At 50.0% G+C, this 20803-nt stretch overlaps 1 protein-coding gene across 1 annotated transcript in view; it reads left to right on the plus strand.

Moving 5' to 3' along the window:
- Positions 1-20803, plus strand: part of LOC100017469 (vascular endothelial growth factor receptor kdr-like) — a 154856-nt gene that overhangs the window by 59390 nt on the left and 74663 nt on the right. The window contains exons 2-5 of the mRNA XM_007507110.3: positions 3295-3394; positions 7485-7705; positions 17260-17387; positions 20247-20406. Coding sequence (XP_007507172.1) covers positions 3295-3394; positions 7485-7705; positions 17260-17387; positions 20247-20406 — 609 coding nt within the window. The remainder of the gene's footprint in view (positions 1-3294; positions 3395-7484; positions 7706-17259; positions 17388-20246; positions 20407-20803) is intronic.

Raw genomic sequence — 20803 nt, forward strand, 5'->3', positions numbered from 1 at the left:
AGGGGTAGGAGTTGAATGTGGGGATGAGTCACTGGCCTCCCTCCTCCAGCACCTGGGTAGCCTCCTGCCCTAGGCCCATTTCTTCTTCTGTGGCCCTCCTTTGGCCCCTTGTCTACCCTGGAGGAATGAGTTGGCCCAGAGAGGAAAGAGTAATATCCAGCAGCTTCCCAGCCACAAATCCTGCCCCTGCCTACACAGTTGGGCAAGTCCCTTCCCTTCTCTGGGCCTCAGTTTCCTCCTCTATAAACTAAGCAACTTGGACTTTATGGCCTCTGAGGCCATTGCTAGCTTTAGTTCTAGGAGGCAAGTTACCTCGCTCCCCTGGCCTCAGTTTCCCCTTTTATAAAATTTGGACTAGATGATTTCTCAGGGGCCTTCCAGCTCTTGCTCCCTATCGTGTCTGTGATCATTTGCCTCTTTCTCTCTCCCCCTAGCCCAAGCCCAGACCTTGGGGAGGGACAGTTCCACCTAACTAGCTGCCTCCCCCATCAGCCAAAGCAGAAGCCCCCCCAAAAAAGTATAGGAGGAACATAAATACTTCTGTCCCCACAAAAACCATTTTGTGAGGCTGTTGAAACACATGTCCCCAGGCCAGCTCTCCTGTTCAAGCAGCCCTTCAGCATTGGGCGAGACCTGCTCAGGCCTGGCAGACCGCCCGCTGTTTCCAAGCTTCCGGAAGACCTTTCCATTCCATGGTGGCTGGGAGGATCATGGAGGCAGAGGCTTTCAATCTGGACCTCAGAGTCAGGAGACCAAAGTTTGATTTCTAGCTTCCATCCTCCTGGTTGAGTGCACTTAGGCAAGTCACTTTTCCTTTTTGTTATCTCTAAAAATAGGAAGATTGGCGGTGGGGACAGCTGGGCACCTCAGTGGATTGAGAGCCAGGCCTGGAGTCAGGAGAACCTGGGTTCAGATCTGCACGTGGTAAACGAAATACCTGCCTCAGGCTCAGAGAGTTCAAGGCAAAAGCCACTCCCAGGAGGACATGATTAGTATCTTCAAGCAGTACTAGCTTGTTTGCTAGAAGAACTATGGTGGCAAACTTGTGGCCCATATGCCAGAGGAGGCACCCAGATCTCTCTCTGTGGAAACACACTCTCCCCAGCATAGAGTTCTCCAAAGTTTATTACTACTGTTCTTCTCCCTGTCTCCACAGGTGCTGGAGGACATTTCTCATATCACCTGCCCCTCTAAAAGGTTCACCATCACTGGCCTAGATGATAGGAAGTGAGGAAGAGAGTATGGGTTGATCTTGGTGATCTCGGAGGTGCCTTCTACCTGAGGTCACCCGAGATCATTCAGCCTTTCTTGAAGGAAGAAATTCCTTAGAATATAGCGTCATTGTATATATAGCCTCTGGAACTATGGAGGGAATGTGCATGCATGCATACGTGTGCGCGCATGCACATGTGTATGTGTGTGTGTGTGTGTGTGTGTTTAAGATCAGACAATATTAGGACTAACACAAACAGATAATTTGCCATTTCCTTCTCTACCTTGTTTTAGAGATGAGGAAAGACAGGGCTAAGTGACTTGTCCAGGGTCACACAGCTCATTTGCCATCTCCTTCTCCAGCTCATTTTCCAGATGAGGAAGCTGAGGCAAATAGGGTTAAGTGACTTGCTCAGGGTCCCTCAGCTAGTAAGTGTCTGAGGCTGGATTTGAACCAGGAGAATGAGTCTTTCTGACTCCAGGCTTGGCATTCTATCCACTGCAGTGCCGTGGTTCTCCTGTAGTCCATCACCCTTCAATTTATAGTCTCCCAAGAGTAACTTCAGGAGCTCATCCACAGCCAAACAGCAAGCCAGGGTGGGATTCATCCCCAAATCATCTGTCTCTAAATCCAGCCTTCTTTCTGTTGGACCATAAAGAGGACTGAAATGCCCTGGATGGCAGGAGATGGTGCCCTCCTCAGTTGGGTACGGACAGGTGCCAGTTTGTGGCCCCTGGGCGCAGGGCCAAGGCTGTAGGCCTTGCTTAGGCTGCTGAGTCTCTCTCCTGAGGTACTCAGCCTCTGCCAGAGCTAGGCCCCCTAACCCAAGAGTCCCAGGGGCTCTGGTGAAAACCTAGAACGTGTAAGGATCAAGGCCTGCAGAATGCTCTGAGCTATGATGTTACAGATTCAATGTCAGCAATTGGCAAGGCCACACCCCAGCCCGAGGAACCAAATACTTGGGTGCTTTCTTTGAGTTCCTTCCAACAATGGCACATTTCCCCAGGACTTGGCTGTTCCCAAAGTGCTTTCTTTGGCCTACCCACTTTTTAGGGCCCTCTGCCCATAATGGTGGCCCCATTTTCCGGATGAGGAAACCGAGTCTTAGGGAGATGAAGTGACTTCCTCAGGGTCATGGAGATAATAGGAGTCAGGTATAAAGAAGGCTATGATGTAGTACAGTGGGAAAAATCAGTGGACCCAGATCTGAATCCCATATCCACCACCTGCTAGCTGTGTGACCTTGGAAAAGTCCTTTCCCTTCCCTGGCCTCAGTTTCTCGTCTCTAAAATAAGGAGACTGGTGACTAGATGGGCTGTGAGGTCCTTTCCAGCTCAGATCTTGGACCCTATGCATGACTTTGGGTGAGTCCCTTTCAATCCCTGGGCCGCAGTTTCATCCTCTGCAAAAGGAGGATTTCAGCCTAATCAGCACCTGTGGATAGTTCCAGCTCTAGGTTCAGAGAACGCTTGTGAACCTGGTTTTTATTTTAGCCTAGAGAAGAGAAGACTTGTCTGGAGATTGGGGAAGGGGCAGCGAGGAGCACACATGTGGCAGCTGTCTTTGAATGTCTTGTGGAGGCAGGGTCAGTCTTGTTCTGTTTGGCCCTAGAGGGCCGCCCTAGGAGGCATGATACCATTTCAGGAGGAGATTGCTAGCCACGAGAGCCATGCCAAAAAAGCCCTGGTGATGGCTCTCACTAGAATTCTTTGAGCAAAGACTACTCAGGCTGGAGAGGGAATGAACACCCCTTCTAGCCGCCATTCTGCCAGTGGTAGACTTTGGGGTCCTTTCAGGGCCCCCCCATGGGACCCATGTAACAAACGTTCACCCAAGCGACTCATCCTTCTCTGGCCGTGCAGTGATGAGAGCCCAAGAATCAGGCCTTGAATTTCGGTTCTAAGGACTCTGGGCCCGAGTTTCCTTCTCTGTAGAATGAGGGGGGGCCTCTGGGTCTTGCGCTCTGGGACGGCATGATTTAGGCAGTCGGTCAAGAAATGTTTCATCCATGAACTGATTTGGGAGGAAATGTCCTATAAGGGTGGCGCCTAACAATGGATTCTGCTCTTTTCTTGGTCCAGATCTGACTATTAAGGAAGAGTCCCTCATAAAACCAGAGCTGAGCTTCTTAGGAGACCAAGTGGTGATCCCGGCCGGCTCCCCCTTTGATGTGACCTGCAGGTAAGGATAACCGCGTCGAAGGTCCAGCCAGAGGGTGGGGGCTTGGCTGCTGCCATCACCCCCATCGAAACTTCAGTTGTTTGTCTCCCTGCCCGCCAGTGAACTGAGGGCAGGCCTTGGAGTCGGGGAGACCACAGTTCACAGCACACCTCTGATTCTGCTTGGGCGACCTTGAGCAAGTCCCTTCTCCCGGCACTTCCGTTTCCTTCTCTGAAAAATGATCGGGGCTTCTCTAGGTGATCTTGGGTCCCTCACTTCCCTTCTCTGTATCTTGGTTTCCTCTTGATCCTCTTCTGTATCCTGTGTCATCACACACGCGAGCTGGCCTCTGAGGGTACTAAGCTGGCTCTGTTGTCCTCTTGTGAGCCTAAGACTGGTCGTTGTCGAGATCCCAGACGACCCCGCCCTTTCACCCATCACTCATACTCCGAGCCCAGATAATTGGATGGGTGAACATTAGATCATCTCTATGGGATGGACCCTTGAGTCGACGCATTGGGGGGTGCGGGAGGAAGGCACAAGCGAGCAGGAAAGGCTTCCAGGTCTGCCCTGTGCCACCTTGAGATTTGGGCACGTGCATTGCCTGAAGATAGCCGTCGCCTCCAGGTTGGACAGCTGGGGGAAGGCGTGTGAAGGCTGGAGACAGCTGGAGGCTTGGGTAGCTCCCACTTGGTCCTGGTCAGGAGCTGCCCTCTCCTTTGTTCTGCTTGGCTGCTGCCGATCCCCAAATCCCCCCCTGGCGTAGAATGTTCCAAAGGGGCCGGGCCGGGGCCGGGGGCTGGGGGATGCCGGGGAATAGAGTAGAGCTAGAGCATAAATACAGGCGCTTCTTTTCAATGAAAGCCAAGATTGGATCAAAGGCAATGAGAGCCAGGCTGGCTGCACCCAACACTGAACCGAGCACTGCAGTTACTTCATTCACGTATTTTAACCCCTTATCTTCTCTCTTACAAGCCATTCTGTGTCTTGGTTCCAAGCCAGCAGAGCAGCAAGGGCTAGGCAGTGGGGCTGAAGTGACTTGTCTAGGATCACCCAGCGAGGAAGTGGCTGAGGCTGGATTTGGACTCGGGTCCAGCACTCTGTCCACTGAGCCTCCTAGGTAAAATGACATGCCCAAGATCACGCAGTCAGGAAGTGTCTAAGGCTGGATTTGCACTCAGGAACTCCTGAGTCCAGGTCCAGTGCTCTAACCCCTGAGCCACAGCTGTCCCCACTTGTATCCTCCCAGGACAACGAGTGTTTCTTCTGCAGCCTTTGTGTCTTAGCAAGGCGCCTTATGCTAAGAGGCATGGACGGATGCTAGCTGGGTTCCACTGGATTTCCAGACCTTGCCCAGTGCCTGGCTGCTTCCTAGCAGACTGGCCCCGAGATTGAGAGCCCGGGGAAGTGAGTCAGGAGGCTGGCCAGTCCAAGCGACTGCTTATTTCTCTGCAGGAAGATAACAGGGGAGAGACCTCATGGCCATGTCTAAGGCATGAGAATTGTCTGCTAGAGTCTCAGGGGGCTCCATAGGACCACGGTGCTCCTTTCTCAGAACATTCCCAGAATTCTTCACACAGCCACAACCCGATTTACAGGAAGGCGTCTTTGGGGACGTTCAGTCGGGAACTGAGGATGTGTTTGCAGAAGGTTACTGAGTGACTAGAAAGTCCAAGGAGGGACTAGAGCTGGAAGGGACCTCTGAGGCCATTAATGGTTCTTATTTTGTGGAAGAGGAAACTGAGGCACAGGGAGGGAAGTGATTTGTTCAAGGTCACACATAGGATCCAAAATCTGGAGTTGGGGGAGTCCTCAGAGGCCTGTTGGCCTGACACCCTGGTTTTATGGGGGGATCCAGGGAGGGACGTGATTGACTCAGGTCGTGTAGAGCACAAGAGGTGGAATTTGGCCCCACATCCTGTGACTCGAGTCTGGAGCTGGTGTTTTTTCAACTGTACCACAAGGTATTTTCTTCCTTTGTCATTCGTTCATGGTCCTCTCTGTGCCAGGCACCTTTGCTAGAGAAACAAAGACAAGAGGGACTGCTCTCCCCTGCCCGAATGGAGCTGCTTGGGCTCCCTCTGGCCTGGGTTTCTGCACTGACGCCCAGCTCCCAGGGTCACACTCTTCAGGGCCGTCTGAGGGCCCTGGGCCTGGGCTTCTAGTCCTTGGGGTTTCCAAAGTTTCCCCGCTTGGACTTTCCTGTATTTCCCTCCTTGGAGGGCTTTGACATCCACTTTCACTTCCCCTGCACATAGAGTGCTGGGCAGGCCCCTCGCATCACTGAGGGCCTCATTTGCTCAGCCAATGACCCCCCCTTTCCTATTGCCTGGGGGCTCCTGGCCTCACTCAGTGTGGTTCCTCTCCCAATGAGGCTGCAATGTTCTCGACATAGCAGTGCCTTAATAGTCAGCCAAGGAATGGGGTCCAGTCCAGGCCCGAGCTCATCGAAGGCCCTACAGCTAGGAGGCAGCAAGGCCTCCCCTCCAGCTCCCAAGGCCCCCACCTCTCCCGGGGCTCCTCCGAGGGCCATTCCAGCCCGAAGGCTCTGAGCTTCCGATAGAACCCAGACAAGTGCCAGGGCACAAGGTCCTGTGCCCGCTGTTCTTGCCCTGATTCCCATGCAGGGGCACGAAGGTTGGAGGAAGGTAATCTGGGCCATAGGAGGCAAAGGAGAACTGAGCTCATTCCGTTTGTCTCCTGCATTTGGATCCAAGGCCATGCAGAGAATGTGAAGCCCTGCCATGCCCGACTGTCTGGGGGCAGCTGAATGGCTCAGTGGGTAGAGAGCCAGGCCTGGCGATGGGAGGTCCTGGGTTCAAATGTGGCCTCAGATATTTCCCAGCTGTGTGACCTTGTACAAGTCACTGAACCCCTATTACCTAGCCCTTGTCCTTCTGCTTACAGCTATTACTAAAACATAGGTTCAGGGTTTAAACTTTTTTAATTCTAAGAATTGATACTAAAATTGAAAATAAGGGCTAAAAAAATGTGAGGGAAAGTTAGCCGGCTTCAGTGGATAGAGCCCCATGCCTGGAACCCAGGGGGCTTAAGTTCCAATGTGGCCCCAGACCCTTCCTAGCTGGGAGACCCTGGGCAAGTCACTTCACTCCCATTGCCCAGCCCTTACCGCTCTTCCATTTAGAACTAACACACGGGACTGATTCTAAAACAGAAGAAAAGGGCTGAACAAAAGGAGACTTGTTAGGTAGGAACTGAACTGAGACTTGTGGGAACCTCGGTAAGGAGCGAGAGCATCCCAAGCCTCGGCCCAGCCCCAGCAAGGTCCCAGAGGGGGGAGATGGATGGCGCCACTTGGGCGAGGACCAGCCCGAAGGACAGCTTGGCTGCAATGGCGAGGGTGAGTGAAGAGCGACGGCCTAATGGAGAATCAGTCTGGAAAGGTGAAGCCCAACCCAGCCTGGGAAGTACTTTAAGGGCCAGACAGAGGAGTCTGGATTTTACCCCAGAGGTAACTGGGAATCGCTGGAATTTACTGAGAGGGGAAGTGCTGATGTGTGCTTTCCGAATCACTTTGGCAGCTGTGTGGGGAACAGATTAGATGGGAGACGCTGGAGGCAGGGAGGTCGGGGAGGACGTGACACCAGCGGGAGGCCCTAAGACATTCCTCCTCTCAGCCAATCAATTGGGAGATTGTTTATTAAGCATTTACTCAGTGCCAATCCTGTGTTAGGGTTAGGGAGTCCAAGAGAGGCCCGAACAATCCCTGCTCCCAGGGATCGTACGGGTGGACATGGATGAGTTTGAGCATATAGACATGCACAAGGTAGCGCAGAATGGATGGGAGGTAGGTTTCTTTCAAATGGGACACTGTGTAACCCCGCACAAGCCGCTTCAGCTCTGCCTCAGTTTCCTCATCTGTAAAATGAGAATGAACTAGCCAGCCAGTCCAGGATCTTTGCCAAGAAAACCGCAGTGGGGTCACCCAGAGTCAGACATGACTGAAAAGCAACTCAACCCCAACCCCAGCGACTGAGCCCCCCAGAGCTCTTGCAGTGGGACCTCCCTCTGCCCCCGACTCCTTTTCTGTCGTGTGTCTCCTTCCCTAGCTGCGACTGAGGATGTTTCTCTGTCCTTTTTGGCTCAACAGAGGCTCAGCCCCGCTGGTGTGGCACTGGAGCAACAGTTCATCCAGTGGCTCCGTCCGCATAGCTGAGCGCCCGTGCCCTGATGACGCCCTCCTCTCGTGCAGTCAGCTCACCATTTTCAGCACGGTGGCCAGCGAGACCGGCTACTTCACCTGTAGCTACAGGGACGTCTCTGATTCGGAAGACCCCAGCTTCATGACCAGGGTGTACGTCTACGTCAAAGGTCAGTGTGGCCATTTGGGGGCTGCTGGGAGGGAGGAGGAAAATAGAGCTTCTGGCCTAGAAAACACCCAAATCCCAGCTAGGCAATGACAATGGGCAAGGAAGGAGTCCAAAGCACGAGATTGGGATCCCCGTTTCCTCTGACCTTCTGTCTTGGAGTCCGTATGGAGCATGGGTTCCAAGGTTCCTCTCTTCTGCCTTGGAACCCATGCTCGGTACTGACTCCAAGACAGAAGAGAGGTAAAGGCTGTCTAGTATAGAGTCTATTAAGGTAAGGACTCGGCAGTGGGGATTAAGTGACTTGCCCAAGGTCACTGAGCTACGAGGTTGGAACCTCCCGTCTTCAAGCTTGGCACTTGTCTACTGAGACACCTAGTGGCCCCTGGGCTACACATTTAACATTTTGGATCCTCAGCTTCCTCCCCTGAAAAAGGAACGAAGGGGCTTTGGTGGCCATTTTGTCTGAGCACTTCATTTTCCTGCGGCCTCCCAGAAAATTCAGCAACTTTCTTGAGCTCATGAAGGTTGAAAGTGGAAAAGCCCAGGTTTGAAGCAGGGCCCCCGAATCCAGAACCAGGGCCCTTTCCCCCACGTTGCTGGCTTGAACTAGGCCATCATTTAGGCCCCCTTTGGCTCTGAATTTAGAACCAAGAATGACAGAGCTGGAAGAGGAGTTTATATGGAGAAGTAGATAGAGTGGTGAGCCAAGAATCAGGAAGATCTGAGTTCAAATGTGACCTCAGACACTAGCTCTGTGACCCTGGGCAAGTCACTTCACCCTGTCTGTTTCTTCTGGAAAATGAGCTGAGAAAGGAAATGGCTAACCACTCCAGCATCTGCCAAGAAAGCCCCAAATGGAGTCCCTAGATTAATCCTGTTGGCTTCAGTTTCCTCGTCTGTAAAATGGGGATAACAACAGCCCTACCTCCCAGGGCTACTGGGAGCATCAAAGGAGACAGTATTTCTAAAGTGCTTAGTCTGGTTTTTCCTCATTTTCAGAAGTTCTAGAAATTGGACTGCCGAGTGGTTCTGTCAAATGCCTTACCCAGGGGCTCACAGCTAGCACGAGATTTGGCCGTATTAAGCCGTCCTTCTCCCTGGCAGTTCTGAATGGACTTTTCTCCCTTGGGTTAGGCAGGAGGCACAGGGGCTGAGAGCAGGGCAGTAGAGTGGCAGGGGTGAGCGGGAGCGGCTTACAAGATCCCCTCACCAAAAGGACTGCTTCTCTTCCCCTGAAAACGCCCGTTTCGGGAACAGTTTTAGCTTTCCAAAGCCTATTTCTTGCCACGATGCTGTGAAGTAGATTCGCCCTATTTTTCAGATAAAGGGCACTGGGGTTCAGAAAGCATGACACCCCTCATCACCCAGCTAATAAGCATCAGAGGCCAGGAGATTCGAACCCAGGTTGTCTGACGGAGTCCAGAGGCCTTTCTCCCATCACAGTGACTGTGTGCCCTGCCCCGAGTCCCCACTGAGTCCTCTTCTAGGCTGGGCTTCACGTTTCCTTCTCTCCCTATCTTTGGGGTCCCTTTAAGGCTCCGATCCTCTTCCTGAGGATGCCTTGAAACCTGAGCGGTTGCTGGAGGTGGGAGGCTTGGCTTGGGGGGCCCTTTCCTCCCGGCTGAAGAGGAAGGTAGCCTCCCACCTGGTCCTTTTCTCCAGCACCTCCCTAGTGCCGGGCTGTCTGGGGCCTGGCCTGGCCCTGTTCCTTGCTCCAATTGGAATTCTAATTTCCTCTCCTCCGACCCCGAGCCACAGGGCCTCCACTCATAAGTTCCTCTGCAGTCGGTGTCCCTCACCTCTCCTGACAGAGCTGTCGATTCCATTAGGAGAATCATTTCCTCACTGGGCCATTCCCCCGGCCCCCTCATCCTTCCCAGGGCTGCTGCTGAGACGTATGGTCTCCTCATTAGACATCACTTGGCAGCCAGGAGCGCAGAATCCCAGGGCTGGGAGGGACCTCCTCCTCGGCATCCCCCCTTCCCATCAACCCGGAGCCTCTGCAAAAAGCCCTGCGGTGCCGGAGAGCTCCCCACCGGGCCTACAACTACTTCTGTCTTCCCACCGTGGCCCCATTGGAGCTACCGCTGGTGATCCGGGGCAGCAGCCATCGTTGCTTTACCCCTGTTTGTACTGGGAAAGCTTACAGTGTTTCTCCACAGCCAGCCACGCCAGCAGCTCTTGGACTGGATCATATCTGAGAAGGGCTTTCCGTAACAAACGAGAGCTCACGGGGATCAAAGAACAAAAAGCTGAGCGGCCCAAAGCCCCTTTTCAGCATCCTTTGGGAGAGCCGGGATTCTGAAACTCTCGCTTCTTTGTGGGCTTCCTTTGTTCACTTTAGTCCACCAGACCTGGGATTGGGGTCAGAGCCAGGAGCGCTCTCAGGGAGGAATTGCCTCTGGCTTTCCCCTAATATTGGGCTGTCCCTGAATCCCTGGCACAGAACACCCCCTGGCAGGATGTGGGAACCTCACAATAGCATGCTGCCATCTCCTTGCTAATCTTTGATTCCCACTTTTATAGCAATATTCACTGGGGAGACAGCTGACTCTCCAGTGATCTTTTTCCAATTTAGCTCTTAAGCTAGTTATTTTTCCTAAGAGAGATACTTTACAGGCAGCTGGGTGGCTCAGTGGCTAGAGTGCTAGGCCTGGAGATGGGAGGTCCTGGGTTCCAATCTGGCCTCAGACACTTCCTAGCTGGGTGACCCTGGGCAAGTCACTCAACCCCCCCACCCCCATTACCTGGCCCTTACCACCCTTCTGCCTTGGAATCAGTACTTGATACCAATCCTAAGGCAGAAGGTCAGGGTTTTAGATTGTTTTAATAGAGAAAGAGATGCTTCACACATATATGTATATGTGTATCTGTATATTGATATGGAATATATCTATGCAACCTATCCTGCTTAGTGCAGTGCCTAGCACATAGTAGGTTCTTAACAAAAGTTAATTGTTTGATTGATTTATAGATAGATATTTATAACTGGCAGCTGGGTGACACAGTAGCTAGAGTGCTACGCCTGGAATCTGGAAGATTCCTGAGTTCAAATCCAGCCTCAGACCCTTACTAGTTGTGTGACCCTAGACAACTCACTTCACCGTGTTTGCCTCAGTTCCATCCTCTGGAAGAATGAGGTGGAAAAAGAAATGGCAAAGCACTCCAGCATCTTTGCCAAGAAAATCCCCCAAAGGGGTCATGAAGGGCTGGACATGACCAAAACATGACTGAACAGGGGGCAGCTGGGTAGCTCAGTGGATTGAGAGCCAGGCCTAGAGATGGGAGGTCCTGGGTTCAAATCTCACCTCAGCCACTTCCCAGCTGGGTGACCCTGGGCAAGTCACTTGACCCCCATTGCCTAGCCCTTACCACTCTTCTGCCTTGGAGCCAATACACAGTATTGATTCTAAGACGGAAGGTAAGGGTTTAAAAAAAATGACTGAACAGCATTTATAGAAACAGAGAGAAAGAGAGGAGGAAGAGGGAGGGAGGAGGGAGAGAAAGAGAAAGAGACAGACAGAGAAAGAAAGAAAGAAAGAAAGAGGGAGAGCCAGAGCCCAGGGAGTCTCTAGGTGATCCTAGAGTTAGACAGGGCACTACTACTTTTCATTTCCGCGTTAGCAATCAGTGAACATAAGCTCATTGTTTTCATATTTATGAATCATTCTTGCATCCTTGGTATAACTCCAGTTCAGTCCCCATGAATCATTTTTGGAACGCTTTCCCGTAGTCTCCATGTCAGGACTTTATTTAGCATTTCTGCATCAGTGTTGATGAGGGAGATAGGCCCAGAGATTTCTTCCTCTGCTTTTTTTTGGCAATCGGGACCATATTTGTCTCATCATCAAAGGCAGTTGGCAGAGTTCCTTCTGGCCCTATCTATCTTTGAGGAGAATTTTGGTAGCGTAGGCTTGGCCTATTCACTACCTCTCGCTGGGTGAGTTTTTAAAATTTGGGATAAATCAAATGACCCCTCTCTCTTCACCGTCATTTCTCCATGTCTCCCTGTTTTGATGCAAATAAACATTTCATTTCTTAGTCTTTTGTTACTATTTAGCTTTCAGTTTGGTTGGTTTGAAAGTTTAACACCCGGATCACCCGGCTTCCTTTGAAGGAATGACTCAAATGTGTTCCGTTTCAGGAGTATCTAGTGACAGATTTTGATATTTTTTGCTCACCCTTGCCAGATTATGTTGGGACTTCTGCTGACGTTCTTTACTCTCTGAATTGTTTGATTCCAATTTTGGATTTCTCATAACCCCAGAGTCATCCTGGGATGCCTGGTCTGATGGCTTTTTCCTTAGAATCAGATGAGTTGTTTTCCTCTTCTCCTCCTGTGCATGATTTGCTCTTTGATATTGTCATTCCAAAATTGGACTATGTTTCTTGACCATTTAAACTCAAGGTTTGTTTCTGCGGATGTCTTAAGGGTTTCTTTGACTTGAAATTAACCATCTGTTTCTTTTTTCTTAAACCCTTACCTTCAGTTTTGGAATAAAGACTGAGTATTGCTTCCAAGGTAGAAGAGTGGTAAGGACTAGGCAATGATGGTGAAGTGACTTAGCCAGGGTCACCCAGCTAAGATGTTTCTGAGATCAAATTTGAACTCAAGCAGATCACTGTGCCACTCAGCTGCCCAAATTATAAATTAGCATGACCAAGGTCACTCAATAAAAGCATGGACTAATTGCCCAAGTGCTCCTTTGGTGGCCATGACATGTCATGAGATCTTGAGGAAGGCTTGCACCCCCACACCATGGTTATGGTTGGAGGCCCCCTGTGTAGCCTTGAGGGGAGCCATATAGATGAGCTGAGAACTGCACTCTTGGCTCTGGAAGGAAGATGAGTGGGGATGAAAATAGCCAAGCAAAATGAATGAAACAAGAACATCTGAACAGAATGGTACCCAGGGACTGTAGGAATAAGGAGGAGGAGGTACCAGAAGGTGCCTCAGAGATCTGAAGCTCATGTCTGTACAGTCAGGCCATAATGTTCCACAGATCCCTAGAAAAAGGTGTCGGACTGGCCCCCCTTCATCCTCCAGTCTGCCCTTTGGTCATTTCTTCAACGTCAGAACACCACAACCCTAGTCTGTCTCTCATCATCTCTCGCCTTTTCAACAGCCTCCTGCTTGGTCTCCCTCCCTCCTGTCTTCTGTCTCCAAACTATTCTGCACACAGCTGCTTAAGTGATATTCTGAAAGCCCAAATCTGACCGTGCCACTCTTCTGCTCAGTAAACCCCAATAGCTCCCTGTTACCTCTAAGCCCACTTAGAACTTCCTCTCTTTGACATTTAAAGTCCTTCACAGAGTTTCTTTGCAGTCTTACCATCCATCGCTCTCATTCTCACAGTTTTAAGCCTCACCAGACTGATCTGTTTGCTGTTCCTCCCACAGGACACTTTATCTCCTGTCTCCAGACTTTTGTTTTAGGCCACTCCCCATGCCAGGAGCACACTCACTGCTCTCATCCACCTTTTAGAATCCCCAGGCTCCTTCCCAACTGGCACCTCCTGCTCCCAGCCTTTCCTAACGCGTCCTGGAGCACTATCCCAAATGAATCGGTTCTTGTTTTCTCTCTACTCCTAGGGGATGTACACTTACGTGCCGTTTCTTGGAGGTGGGAGTCTGTCTGTTAATTCTTGTCTTTGTACCCTCAACTCCCAGCACAGAGCCCGGCACGTCATTGACACCGAAGAATTGCTCCTTGACTTCTTGTTGAGCCCTGGGGGTGTCTAACATGGCCGCCATTGGGAGGATGCCCTGAGCCAGCCGTCATGGGTTAGGGGATGGCCATGGGATGGCGAGGCTGGGAGCAACCTGCTGGAAGGGTAGTCTTCACCAGTCTGCCCCCCGCCCCCACCCAGCAAGAGGCATCTCGTGTGAGGTGTTCATCTTCTTCCTGCTCTTGCTGAGTTCCCCACGTTGCCAGGTCTTGTTTATTAGAGGAGGACGAGGCAGTCACCCCTAGGCTACCTTACACTCTGCCATCTCTCTAGGCTTCTCCAGCTCCATCTTTTTCCAGAGCAGGAAGCAGAACAAGAAGGGCACTTAAAACATCCGGTCCTGAAAGTCTGAGAGCCTTTTCAGCTCTTAATATTTTATCTGCTATGTTTAAAGTTCCTCTCAGTTCTAACGTTCTCTGTTCTAAGGGCCCTCCCAGCTCTGACGTCCCCTGTTCTACAATCCTTCCCGGCCCTGACATGCCGTGTTCTCTGACCCTTCCTAACTCTGATGTTTTTGTTCTGAGGCCCCTCCCAGATCTCTCTGTTCTAGGTTCTAAGATGGACCTCCCATGTTCTAAGGCCCCTGCCACCTCTCCACTTCACGATTGTCTCTTCTCAGGCTGAGGGTCCCCGTGGCCCTCTCTCTAGACCTGGGATTCACCTCGGTATATTGCCGTTTTCCCTAACTGTCACCATTCGTGAGGCTATCTAGGGCCAACCAGGCTTCCTGCCACTGAGCCAACCCTTGAAGGCGATATCCAGGGCCATTGTACTGGGGGATCCTGTGGGCCAAGGGCCGGCTGACTTTTCCTCCCCGTTGCTCAGAATAACTTGGGATAATAATAGCCCAGAATAAAGAGAACTGATATTTTTGGAAAACTATGCAGGAGGGGGTATCTAGGGAAGTCTTCCTGACCGCGTGCCCCTGGGCAAGTCACTTCACCCCCATTGCCTAACCCTTACTGCTCTTTTGCCTTAGAACTGATATGTAGTGTTGTTTCCAAGATGGAAGGAAAAGGTTTTTTTTTTAAGAAAAATATGGAGGAGAAGAGCCTTTAATGCACAGGGACCTTCACTCTTCCAGGAAGCAAAAGCTGGCGTTGTCCTAGTAGCTGGCAGAGCTTCATGTGTGCCCCCAGGAAACTTGGCAACGCCCTCCATTGGGCCCCTTTGGATTTGCATCCCATTTGGGCCAGGATATGCTGGTTGGGTTTTACGAGGACTTGGGCCCATTCTGGCTTAGACTCATCTGCAGGCCTGATTCCAAGAGCTGGTGGGCTTGTCACCTGCGTGTTCCTGATTGCAAGATTCACATGTGCTGCTGTGGGCATTTCCACAGGCGCCATCTGCAGACAATGCACCTTTCTCTAGCAGTTAAGCCCCTAGAGTAATGGGGAGTGGCAGTTGGAGACGTAGGGGGAGGCCCTGAGGAACCCCAAGAGTCAGCCAGTATAGAAGTTGGGCCACAAAGAGCACATGGCAGGGCATCATCACTGAAGTCCCTCACAAACAAAGGGAAATGAAGAGAAATCAGGCAAGGGGGGAGGTTGGGTGGCTCAGTAGATTGAGAGCCAGGCATCGAGACGGGAGGTACTGGGTTCCAATCTGACCTTGGACACTTCCTAGCTGGGTGACCCTGGACAAGTCAGTTGATGCCCATTGCCCAGCCCTTAAGGCTCGTCTTCCTTGGAACCAATATACCATATTGAGTCAAAGATGGAAGGTAAGAGTTAAAAAAAAGAATGTCTTTGGGAGTGGATGCTTCAACTGATCTTCAGAGTAAGGAATAGCATTCCCATTGACAGCCATGGAGGACTTAAGAGAACAAGAAGAGTTTCAGTTTGGGACATATCAAATCCGAGTGTGTGACATCCAAGCAACTTTTCAGAATAGAATTCTGGGAGTCATCAGAATTCTGGGAGTCATTGACATCTAGAGGGGTGAGAGTTAAGATAAAGAATGGAAGCTTCAAGCCTCTGTGCCTTCCTAAGAAACAGTGCCTTATGGCAGTACCAACATTGGGCTTGGAGGACCTGGATTCAAATCTCTCTGGGGGGGTACAAAATAAACCCACATAAATCATCAGCATTTCTATATATTTCCAACACAACTCAGCAGCAAGAGGTAGAAAGAGAAACTCCATTTAAAATCACTCTAGACAATATAAAATACTTAGGAATCTATCTGCTGAGACAAACACAGGAACTATATGAGCACAACTACAAAACACTTTCCACACAATTAAAACTGGATCTAAATAACTGGAAAAACATTAGTTGTTCATGGTTAGGACAAGCTAACGTAATAAAATGACAATCCCATCCAAATTAATTTACTTATTCAGTGCCAAACTACTAAGAAACTTTTTTATAGAATTAGAAAAATTTATTACAAAGTTCATCTGGAAGAACAACAAGAATATTAAGGGAAATAATTTTTAAAAAATGTGAAGGATTGGGGCCTAGCAGAATCAAATCTTAAATTGTACTATAAAGCAGTGGTCATCAAAACAACATGGTACTAGCTAAGAGACAGAAGGGAGGATCAGTGGAATAAACTTGGGGTAAGTGACCTCAGCAAGCTAGTGTTCGAGAAACCCAAAGACTCCAGCCTTTAGGACAAGAAATCACTATTTGACAAAAACTACTGGGAAAATTGGAAAATAGTATGGCAGAAACTAAGTATAGATCTACATCTCACACCCTACACCAAGATAAACTCAGAATGGGTAAATGACTTAAATATAAAGATTGAAATATAAATAAATTAAACAAACATAGAACAGTATAGCTGTCAGATCTGTGGGAAAGGAAGGAATTTAAGACCACATCTCACCACTGCACCTTATTAGCCCTGTGACTTTGGTCGAATAATTTCCCCATCTGTGAAAAGAGAGGATTGGTCTAGATGGCTGGTAGAGATGGTGCCCAAAGTCTCTTCCAGCACTAAATCTGATCCTTTGTGTGACCTTCTTGTTTTGATTGCTCAGTTCCCTCCCCCACAAGATAAAGGGGCTGGATTCAGTGGCCTCAACCCTCCTGTGGGCCTATTTTTGAGCAAATTTGAGCACTAATTTAAATTTTTAAAATTGATTTAGAATATTTTTCCATGGTTCCAAGATTCATGTTCTTTCCTTCCCCTCCTCCCACCCCCTCCCATAGCCCCCTCTCTACACTCACTGAGGACATTCTTTACTTCACCCGCCCCTCTGCCCAACAGCCCAATGGGAGCATTTCCTCCTTCCCCTGTGTGGGGTAAGAAGCATGGGCATGCCTGCACTCTATATGGGGGAGGGTCTCACAATCGGTATGAGAGTGTGGTAGAGATAGCAGCCAGTTGAGTTGGTGGTAAAGGTGATTCCCGTGGTGGGATTGGAGAGGAGCTAGACTTGAGGGGAGCACAGCTCACAGCATGGCACAGAATTGGAGGGGAGCAGAGTACTGGGGCCACCCTCCTCCCCCTCTCTACACAGGCCTTTCATCACCCACCCCCCTACCCAGCAACCCAGTGGGAGTGTTTTCTCCCACCCCTGTCTGGGGTATTGGGGGTCCTGTGGGGAGCAGGGCATGATACTTTGTCTCTGTGGGGGGACGTAGTGTGGTACTTGGTCTGTGGGATGAGGTGGAGCCTGTCACTCCATCTCTAAAAGGTTCACCACCACGGCCTAGCCCTTATCCTTTTGTCCTAGGGTTATTTCTAAGGCAGAAAGTAGGCTGAAAAAAATCTTCCTTTTGAAAAATGGAGACACTAACCTGTTTCACCCCTTATTCCTTTGCCAGCCACAGAATAAGCTTTGAGAACTCACATTCTGCTTTCTGTGCCACAGATGACAACCAGCCCTTCGTGGAAAGATACTATGATGAGCCACTGGTGATCACTGTGTTTTCTGGAGCCCAGGAGGTGATCGTCCCCTGCCGGGTCACTTCCCCTGACCTGAATGTCAAGCTGGCTCTGGTAAGTGGCCCCATTGGGATCTCAGAGAGGCCTAAGGTGTTGGAGATGTGGAGAGAGGATGTGGGACGTCAGGGTGTTTGGTTTCTTTTCCAACTTTCCTTGGAGGGTTCCTGACAGGGGCTTTGCCAGCACAATCCTCCCCCAGCCATCCAGGCCATGGCCACTGAGGTGGAATCCATCCATAAGTTTCCTTCTGATGTCAGGCAAGAAAACTATGTTCCTGAGCCAGCCCACACTTTTTCTGAGGCAACCTCCATAGGGAAAGACAGCTAGATGACTCAGTGGATAGAGCACTAGGCCTAAAGTCGGTAAGATAGACCCTTAGTTCCAATTTTACTTCAGATATTTCTTAGCCCCGTGACCTTGGGCAAGTCTCTTAACCTCTGCTTGACTTAATTCACTGGAGAAGGAAATGGCAAACCTGGCATCCAGTTTCCAACAATTGAGGGTGGCCTTAAAAACTGCTGGAAGTCAAATAATGGCTAATTGTAGAACTTCATTCCCCTGGACCTTATCTGACCCCAAGTTACTAAGCAGACTTGGGGCACCTGGCAATCAGTCCTTCATTCCCCCTGCCTATGAATAGCCAGGTATTGGGGAAAGAAAGGCACACTTATCTCACAACATTACTCCCATTTTGCAGCTGAAGAGACTGAGGCTTGAGAGATCATAGGAGCTTTTGTTTTAGAGCTAGAAAGGTCTTTCCAGATGAGCTATTCCAACCCCCTTGTGCCTTGCCCAAAGTCACCGTTAAGCAGTCACAGCTTGGGGCAGCTAGATGGCTCAGTGGAAAGAGCGCCAGGTCTGGAGTTGGAAGGACTTGGGTTTAAATGTGGCCTCACAACACTTCCTAGCTGTGTGACCCTGTGCACATCACTTAACTTCCTTCTTAGAATTGTTACTGAGACAAAGTAAGGGTTTAAAAAAAAGAATGGCCTCTGAAGATTTGTATGAATTGATGCAAAGTGAAATAAGCAGAACCAGGAAAACAATAAACACTGAGTACAACCACATATATGGCAAGATTTAAGAAATAAAATGAATCTGAAGTGGAATGCTTTACAATCATAACAACTGAGTTGGGCCCCCAGAAAGGAACTGAGAAAAACGTGGCTCCCTCTTGTCTTTGGAGAGATTGGGGACTCTGGGCTTGGAAGAGTACATAGATTGTCAGATGCGTGGGGTTGGTTTTGACAAACTCTCCCCCTCCCTTCTTTTTTTATTCTTTATTATCAGAGTAATATCAGGGGAAGGGAAAGAGAAAGGATATATTTGCAAATGAGGATGATGTCAGAACAAAAGATATTCATTAAAGTGAGATTTAATTTAAAAAAATGGCTCTTTAAGATAGTTCCGCTCTTGCTAGTAGGAGCTGTCTTGAAAGGAAAAAGGAACGTGCCCCTGGGTTTCAGGGACCCAGCTTCAAATAATTGGGCTGGCGAGGGAATGCAGGATGCAGCTAGCAGCAGAGGTATGCACCCAGCTGGCCCCTGCCATCAGCCTCCATCCCCTTCTAATGAGGGCGGGCCAGGCCGGCCGCACCCAGCCAGCCTTGGTGACTGCTTGGAGCCTCCATGTCTCCTTCCCATGCCAAGAGGAAGCTCCAGGCAAGGAAGGGACCCAGCTAATTTCGAACATCCTTTTTCCCAAATTAAACTGCTGCCAGCAGCCAAATTTCACCTTGAAAGGACAAAAGGGTGGGGTGGGAAGGGGGACATCCTTGCCTGTCTCTCAAAGTACTGGACTTCGAAGAAGAAGGCAAGAGCCGAGCATTTCCCAGATGGCCAGAATGGTTGAATAGATGATGCTCAGAGGCTGCTTTCTATGCTACTTTGGGTTGGGGGAATGTCAGAGCTGGGGTGCTTAGGACAGAGAATGCCTTAGCTGAGAGGGCCCTTAGCAAATGGAACGTCAGAACTGGGGGGGCCATTAATAACAACAATAATAATCTACAAATAAGGTCTTATCAAGGGACGCAAGGTAGGGGTTATCAGACTTTTGCTGAGGAGATTCTAAAGGTCCTACAAGTTGGGGATGAGCATATTCTAGAGAAGACCCTAAATTGGATCTTTCAATGCTATTCTCGATCGAAAACAGGAAGGGCCCTCAGAGGCCATTGAGTCTAATCTCCTCTTTTTACAGAGAAGGAAACTGAGGCATGGGGATGGGAAGGAACTTGCCTAAGGTCATTCGTTGGATCCTTGAACTAGAAGGACCTCAGAGACGATCTATTCTGACTCTCCTTTTGCAGAGGAAAAAACTAAGGCCCAGGGAGGGGAAAGGACTTGTGTAAAATCATTTGTAGGATCCTATACCTAGAACTAGCAGGAACATCAGAGACAACCTCTTTGGGCCCTCTCCTTTTACAGAGGAGGAACCCGAGACCCAGAAAAGAGAAGAGTTTGGTCTTCTGACTAAATGCAGTAGATTACTCTTGAAAACCAAAGACCTGGGTTTGAATCTGGACACCGCCACCTACTGCCTGTGTGACCTGGCATAATCTTTCCGCCTTTTCGAATCCCTGGCTCCCTTCTGGCCTCTTTCTAGCCTCCGCTGTCAGTAGCCATGCACGTTATGTGTATTTCCCATGTTTCTTTTTACTGCCTCCCAGTTAGAATGGAAGCCCCTGGGAGCCAGGTGCTATTTCACTTTTGTCCTTGTGTACATGCTTGCTGATTGGATTTCTGCTCGGAGGGGTCTGATTAGGAGTAAGAGCTTTGGAGGTGGGCCTGAAGCCAGGTGTTCTGCCTCCCCGGTGCCAAGTCTCCCTCCGTGTTTGGGGCCTGATTTCCTCAATCTGTGTAGCTGGGCTCGTGAGTGAGCTTGAGGGTCTTTTCATCGGCCTCCCTCTTCCCACAGTTCACCTCGGCCAAGTTCAACTATACAAGAAAGGACTGGAACCCCCAGAAAGGCTTCACGGTCATTCGCCCATCCTTCCAGTTCTTCAGCAGTCTGCTGCAGTGTGTGACAACAGTCAATGGGAAGACCCACATCTCCCTCTACCTGCCCCAGAAAGTGGGTAAGTGAGCCAGCATCAGCCCCTGCTGAAGACAGGGCTTCTTGTACCGCACGTTAGACATTTTGTTAGAAGTGAGCGATTCCTCAGTCCTTAGGCCGGTCCTGTTGTTTCAGGGAAATGGCATGACATAGAGTGTGTGTTGATCGTTAATAGCTGCTGTGTGACCCTGGCCAAGTCAACCTCATACCCATCTGAGAACCCTAGAAAAGGGAGCAACAGAATTTCTGAGAGCTTGAAGAAAACTCTGCCCCAGGAAATAGGAAGCGGAGCCCTCTCTCACTCCTGCCACTTGGCCATGAGGGAACATGAGGAATTGGGGTGTGATTCAAAGGAGAGCTTCCTGATGAAGAAGCTGTTAAATAGTACAAAATAATGCGGTGTGTTCTCTTCCCTCCCC

This window comes from Monodelphis domestica, chromosome X, assembly GCF_027887165.1.
Source record: "Monodelphis domestica isolate mMonDom1 chromosome X, mMonDom1.pri, whole genome shotgun sequence".
Taxonomy (NCBI): Eukaryota; Metazoa; Chordata; class Mammalia; order Didelphimorphia; family Didelphidae; genus Monodelphis; species Monodelphis domestica.